This window comes from Pristiophorus japonicus, chromosome 32 (genome assembly GCF_044704955.1).
Source record: "Pristiophorus japonicus isolate sPriJap1 chromosome 32, sPriJap1.hap1, whole genome shotgun sequence".
NCBI lineage: Eukaryota > Metazoa > Chordata > Chondrichthyes > Pristiophoridae > Pristiophorus > Pristiophorus japonicus.
Genome location: NC_092008.1, coordinates 298,226 through 315,604, shown reverse-complemented (window position 1 = coordinate 315,604; position 17,379 = coordinate 298,226). Strand labels below are relative to the sequence as shown.

At 58.1% G+C, this 17,379-nt stretch overlaps 1 protein-coding gene across 1 annotated transcript in view; it reads right to left on the bottom strand.

Moving 5' to 3' along the window:
- Positions 1-17,379, bottom strand: part of LOC139240471 (neural cell adhesion molecule L1-like) — a 97,161-nt gene that overhangs the window by 46,262 nt on the left and 33,520 nt on the right. Inside the window, exons 6-8 of the mRNA XM_070869007.1 lie at positions 13,110-13,211; positions 11,712-11,909; positions 9,744-9,814 (exon numbers count right to left, since the gene is read on the bottom strand). Of these exons, the coding sequence (XP_070725108.1) occupies positions 9,744-9,814; positions 11,712-11,909; positions 13,110-13,211 (371 nt within the window). The remainder of the gene's footprint in view (positions 1-9,743; positions 9,815-11,711; positions 11,910-13,109; positions 13,212-17,379) is intronic.

The following is a 17,379-nucleotide window of genomic DNA, read 5'->3' as shown; positions in this document are numbered from 1 at the left end:
CTAAGGGAGCACTGCGCTGTCGGAGGGGCGGTACTGAGGGAGTGCCGCACTGCGCTATCGGAGGGGCAGTACTGAGGGAGTGCCGCACTGTCGGAGGGGCAGTACTGAGGGAGCACCGCGCTGTCGGAGGGGCAGTACTGAGGGAGCGCCGCACTGCGCTGTCAGAGGGGCAGTACTGAGGGAGCACTGCGCTGTCGGAGGGACAGTACTGAGGGAGCACCGCGCTGTCGGAGGGGCGGTACTGAGGGAGTGCCGCACTGCGCTGTCGGAGGGGCAGTACTGAGGGAGCATTGCGCTGTCGGAGGGGCAGTACTGAGGGAGTGCCGCACTGTCGGAGGGACAGTACTGAGGGAGCACCGCGCTGTCGGAGGGGCGGTACTGAGGGAGTGCCGCACTGCGCTGTCGGAGGGACAGTACTGAGGGAGCACTGCGCTGTCGGAGGGACAGTACTGAGGGAGCACCGCGCTGTCGGAGGGGCGGTACTGAGGGAGTGCCGCACTGCGCTGTCGGAGGGGCAGTACTGAGGGAGCACTGCGCTGTCGGAGGGGCGGTACTAAGGGAGCGCCGCACTGCGCTGTCGGAGGGGCAGTACTGAGGGAGCGCCGCACTGCGCTGTCGGAGGGGCAGTACTGAGGGAGCATTGCGCTGTCGGAGGGGCAGTACTGAGGGAGTGCCGCACTGTCGGAGGGGCGGTACTGAGGGAGCACTGCGCTGTCGGAGGGGCGGTACTGAGGGAGCACCGCGCTGTCGGAGGGGCGGTACTGAGGGAGTTCCGCACTGCGCTGTCGGAGGGGCTGTACTGAGGGAGCACTGCGCTGTCGGAGGGGCGGTACTGAGGGAGCGTCGCACTGTCGGAGGGGCAGTACTGAGGGAGCACCGCACTGTCGGAGGGGCAGTACTGAGGGAGCCCCGCTCTGTCGGAGGGGCAGTACTGAGGGAGCGCCGCACTGTCGGAGGGGCAGTACTGAGGGAGCCCCGCACTGTCGGAGGGGCAGTACTGAGGGAGTGCCGCACTGTCGGAGGGGCGGTACTGAGGGAGCGCCTCACTGTCGGAGGGGCAGTACTGAGGGAGCACCGCACTGTCGGAGGGGCGGTACTGAGGGAGTGCCGCACTGTCGGAGGGGCAGTGCTGAGGGAGCACCGCACTGTCGGAGGGGCGGTACTGAGGGAGTGCCGCACTGTCGGAGGGGCAGTACTGAGGGAGCACCGCACTGTCGGAGGGGCAGTACTGAGGGAGTGCCGTACTGTCGGAGGGGCAGTACTGAGGGAGCACCGCACTGTCGGAGGGGCGGTACTGAGGGAGTGCCGCACTGTCGGAGGGGCAGTGCTGAGGGAGTGCCGCACTGTCGGAGGGGCAGTACTGAGGGAGTGCCGCACTGTCGGAGGGGCAGTACTGAGGGAGCACCGCACTATCGGAGGGGCAGTACTGAGGGAGTGCCGTACTGTCGGAGGGGCAGTACTGAGGGAGCGCTGTATGATTTTTTGAAAATGAACTGGTTAAATGAGAAGACCCCAGTGTTTTGTGGTGACGTACTATACTTCCCGAAGTAGCGATCTGCTAAAGTTGCACTCTCTCCTTCTCCATTTGAACTCTCTAGGGTTTCAGTATAAATTATTCAGTCACTGACTCGCTCACTCTGTTCCACGTGATCACGTTACTGCTTCACCTGAACATTTCATTACAGCTCGGCAGATCAAAGCAGGGCTCAGGATTTCACCATACGCATGATGTTAACCTTTCCCTTCAACACAGACACATTAATATTGCTTGGGTTGGACCATAAACCATTATTAATGTATCTCCATATTAATCATGCTATTAGAATAAGACGTTATAGATTTAGCTGCCCTCCGTAGCCATCAGCTCATCCAAAACCTTGCTGACCCCGTGTCCTAACTCACACCCAGTCCCGCTCACCCATCACCCCCTGTGCCCCGTGTCCTAACTCGCATCCAGTCCCACTCACCCATCACCCCCTGTGCTCACTGACCCCGTGTCCTAACTCACACCCAGTCCCGCTCACCCATCACCCCCTGTGCCCCGTGTCCTAACTCGCATCCAGTCCCACTCACCCATCACCCCCTGTGCTCACTGACCCCGTGTCCTAACTCACACCCAGTCCCACTCACCCATCACCCCCTGTGCTCACTGACCCCGTGTCCTAACTCACACCCAGTCCCGCTCACCCATCACCCCCTGTGCCCCGTGTCCTAACTCGCATCCAGTCCCACTCACCCATCACCCCCTGTGCTCACTGACCCCGTGTCCTTTCTCACACCCAGTCCCACTCACCCATCACCCCCTGTGCTCACTGACCCCGTGTCCTAACTCACACCCAGTCCCGCTCACCCATCACCCCCTGTGCCCCGTGTCCTAACTCGCACCCAGTCCCAGTCACCCATCACCCCCTGTGCTCACTGACCCCGTGTCCTTTCTCACACCCAGTCCCACTCACCCATCACCCCCTGTGCTCACTGACCCCGTGTAATAACTCACACCCAGTCCCACTCACCCATCACCCCCTGTGCCCCGTGTCCTAACTCGCACCCAGTCCCACTCACCCATCACCCCCTGTGCTCACTGACCCCGTGTCCTAACTCGCACCCAGTCCCACTCACCCATCACCCCCTGTGCTCACTGCCCCCGTGTCCTAACTCGCACCCAGTCCCACTCAACCATCACCCCCTGTGCTCACTGCCCCCGTGTCCTAACTCGCACCCAGTCCCACTCACCCATCACCCGCTGTGCTCACTGACCCCGTGTCCTAACTCGCACCCAGTCCCACTCACCCATCACCCCCTGTGCTCACTGACCCCGTGTCCTAACTCACACCCAGTCCCACTCACCCATCACCCACTGTGCTCACTGACCCCGTGTCCTAACTCACACCCAGTCCCACTCACCCATCACCCCCTGTGCTCCGTGTCCTAACTCGCACCCAGTCCCGCTCAACCATCACCCGCTGTGCTCGCTGACCCCGTGTCCTAACTCACACCCAGTCCCGCTCACCCATCACCCCCTGTGCTCACTGACCCCGTGTCCTAACTCGCACCCAGTCCCGCTCACCCATCACCCCCTGTGCTCACTGACCCCGTGTCCTAACTCACACCCAGTCCCACCCACCCATCACCCCCTGTGGTCACTGACCCCGTGTCCTAACTCACACCCAGTCCCACTCACCCATCACCCCCTGTGCCCCGTGTCCGAACTCACACCCAGTCCCACTCACCCATCACCCCCTGTGCTCACTGACCCCGTGTCCTAACTCGCACCCAGTCCCACTCACCCATCACCCCCTGTGCCCCTTGTCCTAACTCGCACCCAGTCCCACTCACCCATCACCCCCTGTGCTCACTGCCCCTTGTCCTAACTCGCACCCAGTCCCACTCACCTATCACCCGCTGTGCTCACTGACCCCATGTCCTAACTCGCACCGAGTCCCACTCACCCATCACCCGCTGTGCTCACTGACCCCATGTCCTAACTCGCACCGAGTCCCACTCACCCATCATCCGCTGTGCTCACTGACCCCGTGTCCTAACTCACACCCAGTCACGCTCACCCATCACCCCCTGTGCTCGCTGACCCGTGTCCTAACTCGCACCGAGTCCCACTCACCCATCACCCGCTGTGCTCACTGACCCCGTGTTCTAACTCACACCCAGTCCCACTCACCCATCACCCCTTATGCTCACTGACCCCGTGTACTAACTCGCACCCAGTCCCACTCACCCTTCACCCCCTGTGCTCACTGACCCGTGTCCTAACTCGCACCCAGTCCCGCTCACCCATCACCCCCTGTGCTCACTGCCCTATGTCCTAACTCACACCCAGTCCCACTCACCCATCACCCCCTGTGCTCACTGACCCCGTGTCCTAACTCGCACCCAGTCCAACTCACCCATCACCCCCTGTGCTCGCTGACCCCGTGTCCTAACTCACACCCAGTCCCACTCACTCATCACCCCCTGTGCTCACTGACCCCGTGTCCTAACTCACACCCAGTCCCACTCACCCATCACCCCCTGTGCTCACTGCCCCATGTCCTAACTCGCACCCAGTCCCGCTCACCCATCACCCCCTGTGCCCCGTGTCCTAACTCGCACCCAGTCCCACTCACCCATCACCCCCTGTGCTCCCTGACCTCGTGTCCTAACTCACACCCAGTCCCACTCACCCATCACCCCCTGTGCTCACTGACCCCGTGTCCTAACTCACACCCAGTCCCACTCACCCATCACCCCCTGTGCTCACTGACCCCGTGTCCTAACTCGCACCCAGTCCCACTCACCCATCACCCCCTGTGCTCACTGACCCCGTGTCCTAACTCACACCCAGTCCCGCTCACCCATCACCCCCTGTGCCCCGTGTCCTAACTCGCACCCAGTCCCAGTCACCCATCACCCCCTGTGCTCACTGACCCCGTGTCCTTTCTCACACCCAGTCCCACTCACCCATCACCCCCTGTGCTCACTGACCCCGTGTAATAACTCACACCCAGTCCCACTCACCCATCACCCCCTGTGCCCCGTGTCCTAACTCGCACCCAGTCCCACTCACCCATCACCCCCTGTGCTCACTGACCCCGTGTCCTAACTCGCACCCAGTCCCACTCACCCATCACCCCCTGTGCTCACTGCCCCCGTGTCCTAACTCGCACCCAGTCCCACTCAACCATCACCCCCTGTGCTCACTGCCCCCGTGTCCTAACTCGCACCCAGTCCCACTCACCCATCACCCGCTGTGCTCACTGACCCCGTGTCCTAACTCGCACCCAGTCCCACTCACCCATCACCCCCTGTGCTCACTGACCCCGTGTCCTAACTCACACCCAGTCCCACTCACCCATCACCCACTGTGCTCACTGACCCCGTGTCCTAACTCACACCCAGTCCCACTCACCCATCACCCCCTGTGCTCCGTGTCCTAACTCGCACCCAGTCCCGCTCAACCATCACCCGCTGTGCTCGCTGACCCCGTGTCCTAACTCACACCCAGTCCCGCTCACCCATCACCCCCTGTGCTCACTGACCCCGTGTCCTAACTCGCACCCAGTCCCGCTCACCCATCACCCCCTGTGCTCACTGACCCCGTGTCCTAACTCACACCCAGTCCCACCCACCCATCACCCCCTGTGGTCACTGACCCCGTGTCCTAACTCACACCCAGTCCCACTCACCCATCACCCCCTGTGCCCCGTGTCCGAACTCACACCCAGTCCCACTCACCCATCACCCCCTGTGCTCACTGACCCCGTGTCCTAACTCGCACCCAGTCCCACTCACCCATCACCCCCTGTGCCCCTTGTCCTAACTCGCACCCAGTCCCACTCACCCATCACCCCCTGTGCTCACTGCCCCTTGTCCTAACTCGCACCCAGTCCCACTCACCTATCACCCGCTGTGCTCACTGACCCCATGTCCTAACTCGCACCGAGTCCCACTCACCCATCACCCGCTGTGCTCACTGACCCCATGTCCTAACTCGCACCGAGTCCCACTCACCCATCATCCGCTGTGCTCACTGACCCCGTGTCCTAACTCACACCCAGTCACGCTCACCCATCACCCCCTGTGCTCGCTGACCCGTGTCCTAACTCGCACCGAGTCCCACTCACCCATCACCCGCTGTGCTCACTGACCCCGTGTTCTAACTCACACCCAGTCCCACTCACCCATCACCCCTTATGCTCACTGACCCCGTGTACTAACTCGCACCCAGTCCCACTCACCCTTCACCCCCTGTGCTCACTGACCCGTGTCCTAACTCGCACCCAGTCCCGCTCACCCATCACCCCCTGTGCTCACTGCCCTATGTCCTAACTCACACCCAGTCCCACTCACCCATCACCCCCTGTGCTCACTGACCCCGTGTCCTAACTCGCACCCAGTCCAACTCACCCATCACCCCCTGTGCTCGCTGACCCCGTGTCCTAACTCACACCCAGTCCCACTCACTCATCACCCCCTGTGCTCACTGACCCCGTGTCCTAACTCACACCCAGTCCCACTCACCCATCACCCCCTGTGCTCACTGCCCCATGTCCTAACTCGCACCCAGTCCCGCTCACCCATCACCCCCTGTGCCCCGTGTCCTAACTCGCACCCAGTCCCACTCACCCATCACCCCCTGTGCTCCCTGACCTCGTGTCCTAACTCACACCCAGTCCCACTCACCCATCACCCCCTGTGCTCACTGACCCCGTGTCCTAACTCACACCCAGTCCCACTCACCCATCACCCCCTGTGCTCACTGACCCCGTGTCCTAACTCGCACCCAGTCCCACTCACCCATCACCCCCTGTGCTCACTGACCCCGTGTCCTAACTCACACCAAGTCCCACTCACCCATCACCCCCTGTGCTCCGTGTCCTAACTCGCACCCAGTCCCACTCACCCATCACCCCCTGTGCTCACTGACCCCGTGTCCTAACTCGCACCCAGTCCCGCTCACCCATCACCCCCTGTGCCCCGTGTCCTAACTCGCACCCAGTCCCACTCACCCATCACCCCGTGTGCTCACTGCCCCATATCCTAACTCACACCCAGTCCCGCTCACCCATCACCCCCTGTGCTCACTGCCCCGTGTCCTAACTCACACCCAGTCCCACTCACCCATCACCCCCTGTGCTCACTGACCCCGTGTCCTAACTCGCACCCAGTCCCACTCACCCATCACCCGCTGTGCTCACTGACCCCGTGTCCTAACTCGCACCCAGTCCCACTCACCCATCATCCCCTTTGCCCCGTGTCCTAACTCGCACCCAGTCCCACTCACCCATCACCCCCTGTGCTCACTGACCTACATAGGTTCCTGGTCCGGCAACACTTCAATTATAAAATTCTCATCGTGTTCAAATCATTCCATGGCCCTCGCCCCCCTCCCTATCTCTGTAACCTCCTCCAGCCCCGACACCCCTCCCTATTTCTGTAACCTCCTCCAGCCCCTACACCCCTCCCTATCTCTGTAACCCCCTCCAGCCCCTACACCCCTCCCTATCTCTGTAACCTCCTCCAGCCCCTACACCCCTCCCTATCTCTGTAACCTCCTTCAGCCCCGACACCCCTCCCTATCTCTGTAACCTCCTCCAGCCCCAACACCCCTCCCGATCTCTGTAACCTCTTCCAGCCCCTAACCCCTCCCTATCTCTCTAACCTCCTCCAGCCCCTACACCGCTCCCTATCTCTGGAACTCCCTCCAGCCCCTACACCCCTCCCTATCTCTGTAACCCCCTACAGCCGCTAATCCCTCCCTATCTCTGTAACTCCCTCCAGCCCCTTCACCCCTCCCTATCTCTGTAACCTCCTCCAGCCCCTAACCCCTCCCTATCTCTCTAACCTCCTCCAGCCCCTACACCCCTCCCTATCTCTGGAACTCCCTCGAGCCCCTACACCCCTCCCTATCTCTGTAACCCCCTCCAGCCGCTAATCCCTCCCTATCTCTGTAACTCCCTCCAGCCCCTACACCCCTCCCTATCTCTGTAACCCCCTCCAGCCCCTTCACCCCTCCCTATCTCTGTAACCTCCTCCAGCCCCTAACCCCTCCCTATCTCTGTAACCTCCGAACTGGGTCACAATCCTGGAACTCCCTCCCTAACAGCACTGTGGGAGCACCTTCACCACACGGACTGCAGCGGTTCAAGAAGGCGGCTCACCACCACCTTCTCAAGGGGCAATCAGGGACGGGCAATAAACGCCGGCCTTGCCAGCGACGCCCACATCGCGGGAACTAATAAATGTTTTTTTTAAATGGTGGCTTTAATGCACAAATGTGACCCAAGGCGCCACTGGGAGCAGGAAACTGTCAGAGGGGGGGTACTGAGGGAGTGCCGCACTGTCGGAGGGGCAGTACTGAGGGAGTGCCGCACTGTCGGAGGGACAGTACTGAGGGAGTGCCGCACTGTCGGAGCGACAGTACTGAGGGAGTGCCGCACTGTCGGAGGGACAGTACTGAGGGAGTGCCGCACTGTCGGAGGGGCAGTACTGAGGGAGTGCCGCACTGTCGGAGGGACAGTACTGAGGGAGTGCCGCACTGTCGGAGGGACAGTACTGAGGGAGTGCCGCACTGTCGGAGGGACGGTACTGAGGGAGCGCGCACTGTCGGAGGGGCAGTACTGAGGGAGTGCCGCACTGTCGGAGGGGCAGTACTGAGGGAGCGCCGTACTGCACTGTCGGAGGGGCAGTACTGAGGGAGCGCCGCACTGTCGGAGGGGCAGTACTGAGGGAGTGCCGCACTGTCGGAGGGACAGTACTGAGGGAGTGCCGCACTGTCGGAGGGACAGTACTGAGGGAGTGCCGCACTGTCGGAGGGACAGTACTGAGGGAGCGCGCACTGTCGGAGGGGCAGTACTGAGGGAGTGCCGCACTGTCGGAGGGGCAGTACTGAGGGAGTGCCGCACTGTCGGAGGGGCAGTACTGAGGGAGTGCCGCACTGTCGGAGGGGCAGTTCTGAGGGAGTGCCGCACTGTCGGAGGGGCGGTACTGAGGGAGTGCCGCACTGTCGGAGGGGCGGTACTGAGGGAGCCCCGCACTGTCGGAGGGGCGGTACTGAGGGAGCACTGCACTGTCGGAGGGGCAGTACTGAGGGAGCCCCGCACTGTCGGAGGGGCAGTACTGAGGGAGTGCCGCACTTTCGGAGGGGCGGTACTGAGGGAGTGCCGCACTGTCGGAGGGGCAGTACTGAGGGAGTGCCGCACTGTCGGAGGGGCAGTACTGAGGGAGCACCGCACTGTCGGAGGGGCGGTACTGAGGGAGCACTGCACTGTCGGAGGGGCAGTACTGAGGGAGCGCCGCACTGTCGGAGGGGCGGTACTGAGGGAGCGCCGCGCTGTCAGAGGGGCAGTACTGAGGGAGCGCCGCACTGTCGGAGGGGCAGTACTGAGGGAGCGCCGCACTGTCGGAGGGGCAGTACTGAGGGAGCGCCGCACTGTCGGAGGGGCAGTACTGAGGGAGTGCCGCACTGTCGGAGGGGCGGTACTGAGGGAGTGCCGCACTGTCGGAGGGGCGGTACTGAGGGAGCCCCGCACTGTCGGAGGGGCGGTACTGAGGGAGCGCCGCACTGTCGGAGGGGCGGTACTGAGGGAGCGCCGCACTGTCGGAGGGGCGGTACTGAGGGAGCGCCGTACTGTCGGAGGGGCGGTACTGAGGGAGTGCCGCACTGTCGGAGGGGCAGTCTACCTACCTTGTGATGCTAATGATCCCACGGTACTGTTGGAAGAGTAGGGATTTCTTCCGGTGTCGGGGGAATCTAGAACTAGGGGGCACATAGTCTCAGAATAAGGGGCCGCCCATTTAGGACGGAGATGAGGAGGAATTTCTTCCGGTGAATTTGTGGAATTCTCTGCCCCAGAGAGCTGTGGGGGCTGGGTCATTGAATATATTTAAGGGGGAGATAGACAGATTTTTGAGCGATAAGGGAGTGAAGGGGCGGGCGGGGAAGTGGAGCTGAGCCCAAGATCGGATCAGCCGCGATCTGATTGAATGGCGGAGCGGGCTCGAGGGGCCGAATGGCCGACTCCTGCTCCTGTGTCTGATGTTCTTATGCCCTGGGCCGGACACACAAACACACATCATTCATCCCATTGTGGTTTGTGGGACATGGTTGCTGTGTTTACTGACTGTGACTGCGTATCACACCAACTCTTGCCACATGAAACCTGGCTGGCCATGAAATCTCCTCGCCGGGACAGCGAAGGATTTGGCGGAAGGGGTTTGAAACACAGCGACGAGTGTGTGTGGCGTACCTCCCACGTGATGATCATGTTGCTCGGGAGCGACCCTTCACCTTTAACCCGGCCCGGATTCTTCTCTGGCGCTGCGTGTTGGAAACAAAAGGCCGTTAGAGATTAATTGTCCCCCATCTCAGGTAAATCATGCAACGGTTACAGTGATATCAACAAGGGCAGACATTGACGATGAGATCCAACACCGCCTCCAGTGCGCCAGTGCAGCTTTCGGCCGTCTGAGGGATAGAGTGTTTGAAGACCAGGCCCTCAAATCCACCACCCAGCTCATGGTCTACAGGGTTGTAGTGATACCCGCCCTCCTGTATGGCTCAGAGACATGGACCATGTACAGTAGGTACCTCACCCCCCGCTCATGGTCTACAGGGCTGTAGTGATACCCGCCCTCCTGTATGGCTCAGAGACACGGACCATGTACAGTAGGTACCTCACCCCCAGCTCATGGTCGACGGGGCTGTAGTGATACCCGCCCTCCTGTATGGCTCAGAGACACGGACCATGTACAGTAGACACCTCAAGTCGCTGGAGAAATACCACCAACGCTGTCTCCGCAAGATCCTGCAAATCCCCCGGGAGGACAGACGCACCAACGTTAGCGTCCTCGACCAGGCCCAACATCCCCAGCATCGAAGCACTGACCACACTCGACCAGCTCCGCTGGGCAGGGCCACATTGTCCGCATGTCCCCCCCAGACACGAGACAAGCGCTCTACTCGGAACTCCTTCACGGGCAAACGGGCCAAAGGTGGGCAGAGGAAACGTTACAAGGGACCACCCTCAAAGCCTCCCTGATAAAGTGCAACATCCCCACCGACACCTGGGAGTCCCTGGGCCCAAAGACCAGTCCGCCCTAAGTGGAGGAAGTGCATCCGGGAGGGCGCTGAGCACCTCGAGTCTCGTCGCCGAGAGCGTGCAGAAACCAAGCGCAGGCAGCGGAAGGAGCGTGTGGCAAACCAGTCCCACCCTCCCCTTCCCTCAACCACTGTCTGTCCCACCTGGGACAGGGACTGTGGCTCCCGTATTGGGCTGTTCAGTCACCTAAGGACTCATTGTTAGAGTGGAAGCAAGTCTTCCTCGATTCCGAGGGATTGCCTACGATGATGATAATGGTGATCCTCTTCACAACATCACACAGAAGTTGCAAAGTAGTCATGCACTTTGGCAGAAAAAAATCAAAGAGCAAGTTATTATTTAAATGGAGAAAGATTACAAAGTGCGGCAGTGCAGCGGGACCTGGGGGTTACTTGTACATGAAACACAAAAGGTTAGTATGCAGGTACAGCAAGTGATCAGGAAGGCCAATGGTATCTTGGCCTTTATTGCAAAGGGGATGGAGTATAAAAGCAGGGAAGTCTTGCTCCAGTTATACAGGGTATTGGTGAGGCCACACCTGGAGTACTGCGTGCAGTTCTGGTCTCCGTATTTACGAAAGGATATACTTTGCTTTGGAGGCAGTTCAGAGAAGGTTCACTCGGTTGATTCCGGGGATGAGGGGGTTGACTTATGAGGAAAGGTTGAGGAGGTTGGGCCTCTACTCATTGGAGTTCAGAAGAATGAGAGCTGATCTTATCGAAACGTATAAGATTATGAGGGGGGGCTCGACAAGGTGGATGCAGAGAGGATGTTCCCACTGATGGGGGAGACTAGAACTAGGGGGCATGGTCTTAGAATAAGGGGCCGCCCATTTAAAACTGAGATGAGGAGGAATTTCTTCTCTCAGAGGGTTGTAAATCTGTGGAATTCGCTGCCTCAGAGAGCTCCGGAAGCCGGGACATTGAATATATTTAAGACAGAGATAGACAGTTTCTTAAATGATAAGGGGATAAGGGGGCGGGCAGGGAAGTGGAGCTGAGTCCATGATCGGATCAGCCATGGTCGTATTAAATGGCGGAGCGGGCTCGAGGGGCCGAATGGCCGACTCCTGCTCCTGTGTCTGATGTTCTGATGTTCCCCCCCGCCCCAGCCTACCTGCCGACGGGGCCATGTAGCGCTCGGTGTTCTCGCTGGGGACGCTGCGTCCGAATCCGTTGACGGAGTAGACGCGGAAGCTGTAGTTCACGTAGGGCGACAGCGCCAAGTGCGCCTCCTGCTGGTCGCCGTCCAGGCGCCTCATCACGTGCCACGTCCCCGCGTCGAAGATATTCTCCTCAAACTCGACGACAAACTCTACATCCGCCAAACGGCCCCCACGGCCCCCGAGGGAGCGGGGAGGGGAACAAGAACACAATTTCAATCGGCGGTTGAATCGCCCCCAAGGACAACAAACCACGGCAACGTGCATTTATATAGTGCCTTTAACTTGTGAGACGTCCCAAAGCCTTTCACAGGAGTGACGGGATTTAAACATGTGACACCGAGCTGCGCAAGGGTAATTGAGAGCGGCTGGCCAGACCTTTGACCAATCCTTTGGTCCTCATTTCTACTGTTGTTTGAAAATGTACCTGTGAAGCACCTTCAGATGTTTTGCGGAAGGCGCTTTGTAAGTGCAAGTTCTTCCTGCTGTTATACACACACTACCCTAATCCGACCCTCAATGATACCCGCACTCCAAGCGTTAGATTACGAGCAGAGGTGACACAAACACGGGGCGTATTCCCTGGGATTTAGACGGTTCAGGGGCGATCTGATCGAAGATTTCAGGGTATTGAGGGGAACAGTTCGGGTGGATCGAGAGAGAGAGACTATCTCCGCTGGTCGGGGGGTCGAGGACCAGGGGGCAGATGCTAATAGTTAGAGCCAGACCTTTCGGGAGTGAAGTTGGGAAACATTTCGACACACACAGGGTGGGAGACGTTTGCAACTCTCTTCCCCAAACGGCAGTCGATGCTGAGGGTCAACTATTAATTTTAAATCGGGGATGGATAGATGAACGGCCTCCTCCTGTTCCTAATGTAACAGGCTCGAGAGGCTGAACTGCCTCCTCCTGTTCCTAATGTAACAGGCTCGAGGGGCTGAACGGCCTCCTCCTGTCCCTAATGTAACAGGCTCGAGGGGCTGAACGGCCTCCTCCTGTCCCTAATGTAACAGGCTCGAGGGGCTGAATGGCCTCCTCCTGTCCCTAATGTAACAGACTCGAGGGGCTGAACTGCCTCCTCCTGTTCCTAATGTAACAGGCTCGAGGGGCTGAACGGCCTCCTCCTGTCCCTAATGTAACAGGCTCGAGGGGCTGAACGGCCTCCTCCTGTCCCTAATGTAACAGACTCGAGGGGCTGAACGGCCTCCTCCTGTCCCTAATGTAACAGACTCGAGGGGCTGAACGGCCTCCTCCTGTCCCTAATGTAACAGACTCGAGGGGCTGAACGGCCTCCTCCTGTTGTGACGATGGGACTGGGGAACACTCTGTTTTGCTCAGGGGGCTGTACCTACCTTCGATGGGGCTGTTATGATTGTTTCCGGGACTCCAGGAGAGTTGCACTTCCCTTTCCCGGACGATCTTGAGCACCAAATCGAAGGGTGGGTCCGGCTGATCTGGAAAACGGAAGGCACACACAGGTGACGCACGGACGGAATAGAGATAGAGAGAGAGAGATAGAGAGAGCGCAAGAAAGAGAGAGCGTCAGAGAAAGACAAGACCGACAGAGACACTGAGACAAGACCCGCATTTTTCCGTGCCTTTAAACACCTCCGGTTATCCCAGAGCCCCTCACAGCCAATACAAGGACTTTTTTTGAACTGCGCTCACTGTTGCAATGTGGGAAACGCCAATTTGCGCACAGCAAGCTCCCACACACAGCGATGTGATAATGACCCGGATCGTCTGTTTTAGTGATGTTGGTCGAGGGATAAATATTGGCCCCAGGACACCGGGGAGAACTCCCCCTGCTCTTCTTCCAATAGTGGCCCCGGGATCTTTTACATCCACCCGAGAGGGCAGACGGGGCCTCGGTTTAATGTCTCATCCGAAATACAGCCCCTCCGACAGTGCGGGGCTCCCTCAGTACTGCCCCTCCGACAGTGCGGCGCTCCCTCAGTACCGCCCCTCCGACAGTGCGGCGCTCCCTCAGTACTGCCCCTCCGACAGTGCGGCGCTCCCTCAGTACCGCCCCTCCGACAGTGCGGGGCTCCCTCAGTACCGCCCCTCCGACAGTGCGGTGTTCCCTCAGTACTGCCCCTCCGACAGTGCGGCACACCCTCAGTACTGCCCCTCCGACAGTGCGGGGCTCCCTCAGTACTGCCCCTCCGACAGTGCGGCGCTCCCTCAGTACCGCCCCTCCGACAGTGCGGCACTCCCTCAGTACTGCCCCTCCGACAGTGCGGTGTTCCCTCAGTACTGCCCCTCCGACAGTGCGGCACACCCTCAGTACTGCCCCTCCGACAGTGCGGGGCTCCCTCAGTACCGACCCTCCGACAGTGCGGGGCTCCCTCAGTACCGCCCCTCCGACAGTGCGGCACTCCCTCAGTACTGCCCCTCCGACAGTGCGGCGCTCCCTCAGTACTGCCCCTCCGACAGTGCGGGGCTCCCTCAGTACTGCCCCTCCGACAGTGGGGCGCTCCCTCAGTACTGCCCCTCCGACAGTGCGGCGCTCCCTCAGTACTGCCCCTCTGACAGTGCGGCACTCCCTCAGTACTGCCCCTCCGACAGTGCGGCACTCCATCAGTACCTCCCCTCCGACAGTGCGGGGCTCCCTCAGTACTCAGTACTCAGAGAGAGAATGAAGGCAGAGTCAATAATAAAGTGAACCCCACACCCCTCACTGTAACACTGATATACTCCGCACCCCTCACTGTAACACTGATATACCCCACACCCCTCACTGTAACACTGATATACCCCGCACCCCTCACTGTAACACTGATATACCCCACACCCCTCACTGTAACATCGATATACCCCACACCCCTCACTGTAACACTGATATACCCCACACCCCTCACTGTAACACTGATACACCTCACACACCCCTCACTGTAACACTGATATACCCCACACCCCTCACTGTAACACTGATATACCCCACACCCCTCACTGTAACACCGATATACCCCACACCTCTCACTGTAACACTGATATACCCCACACCCCTCACTGTAACACTGATATACCCCACACCCCTCACTGTAACACCGATATACCCCACACCTCTCACTGTAACACTGATATACCCCACACCCCTCACTGTAACACCGATATACCCCACACCTCTCACTAACACTGATATACCCCACACCCCTCACTGTAACACTGATATACCCCACACCCCTCACTGTAGCACTGATATACCCACACCCCTCACTGTAACATTGATATACCACACACCCCTCACTGTAACACCGATATACCCCATACCCCTCACTGTAACACCGATATACCCCACACCCCTCACTGGAACACTGATATACCCCACACCCAAGACTGTAACGCCGATATACCCCACACCCCTCACTGAAACACTGATATACCCCACACCCCTCACTGTAACACTGATATACCCCATACCCCTCTCTGTAACACTTATACACCCCACACCCCTCACTGTAACACGGATATACCCCGCATCCCTCACTGTAACACTGATATACCCCACACCTCTCACTGTAACACTGATATACCCCACATCCCTCACTGTAACACTGATATACCCCACACCCCTCACTATATCACTGATATACCCCGCACCCCTCACTGTAACACTGATATACCCCATACCTCTCACTGTAACACTGATATACCCCATACATCTCACTGTAACACTGATATACCCCACACCCCTCACTGTAACACTGATATACCCCACACCCCTCACTGTAACACTGATATACCCCACACACCCCTCACTGTAAAACTGATATACCCCGCACCCCTCACTATATCACTGATATACCCCGCATCCCTCACTGTAACACTGATATACCCCACACCTCTCACTGTAACACTGATATACCCCGCACCTCTCACTGTAACACTGATATACACCACACCACTCACTGTAACTCTGATATATCCCACATCCCTCACTGTAACATTGATATACCCCATATCCCTCACTGTAACAGTGATATACCCCACACCCCTCACTGTAACACTGATATACCCCACACGCCTCAATGTAACACTGATATACCCCACACCTCTCACTGTAACACTGATATACCCCATACCCCTCACTGTAACACTGATATAGCCCACATCCCTCACTGTAACACTGATATACCACACACACCTCACTGTAACACTGGTATACCCCACACCCCTCAATGTAACACTGATATACCTCACACCTCTCGCTGTAACACTGATATAGCCCACACCCCTTCACTGTAACACCGATATACCTCAAACCCCTCACTGTAACACTGATATACCCCACACCCATCACTGTAATACACTGATATACCCCACACTCCTCACTGCAACACTGATATACCCCGCACCCCTCACTGTAACACTGATATACCCCACACACCTCACTGAAATACACTGATATACCCCACATTCCTCACTGTAACACTGATATACCCCACACCCCTCACTGTAACACTGATATGCCCCACACCACTCACTGTAACACTGATATACCCCACACCCCTCAATGTAACACTGATATACCCCACACCTCTCATTGTAACACTGATATACCCCACACCCCTCACTGTAACACTGATATACCCCACACCCCTCACTATATCACTGATATACCCCGCACCCCTCACTATATCACTGATATACCCCACATCCCTCACTGTAACACTGATATACCCCACACCTCTCACTGTAACACTGATATACCCCGCACCCCTCACTGTAACACTGATATACACCACATCCCTCACTGTAACTCTGATATATCCCACATCCCTCACTGTAACATTGATATACCCCACATCCCTCACTGTAACAGTGATATACCCCACACCCCTCACTGTAACACTGATATACCCCACACGCCTCAATGTAACACTGATATACCCCACACCTCTCACTGTAACACTGATATACCCCACACCCCTCACTGTAACACTGATATAGCCCACATCCCTCACTGTAACACTGATATACCCCATACCCCTCACTGTAACACTGATATACCCCACACCCCTCAATGTAACACTGATATACCCCACACCTCTCACTGTAACACTGATATACCCCACGCCCCTTCACTGTAACACTGATATAGCCCACACCCCTCACTGTAACACTGATATACCCCACACCCCTCACTGTAACACTGATATATCCCACACACCTCACTGTAACACTGATATACCCCACACCCCTCACTGTCACACTGATATGCCCCACACCCCTCACTGTAACACTGATATATCCCACACCCCTCACTGTCACATTGATATACCCCACACCCCTCACTGTAACACTGATATACCCCACACCCCTCACTGTAACACTGATATACCCCACACCCCTCACTGTAACACTGATATACCCCACACCCCTCACTGTAACACTGATATACCCCATACCCCTCACTGTAACATTGATGTACCCCACATCCCTCACTGTAACACACTAATATACCCCACACCCCTCACTGTAACACTGTTATACCCCACACCCCTCACTGTAACACACTGATATACCCAATCCCCTCACTGCAACACACTAATATACCCCACACCCCTCACTGTAACACTGATATACCCCACACCCCTCACTGTAACACTGATATACCCC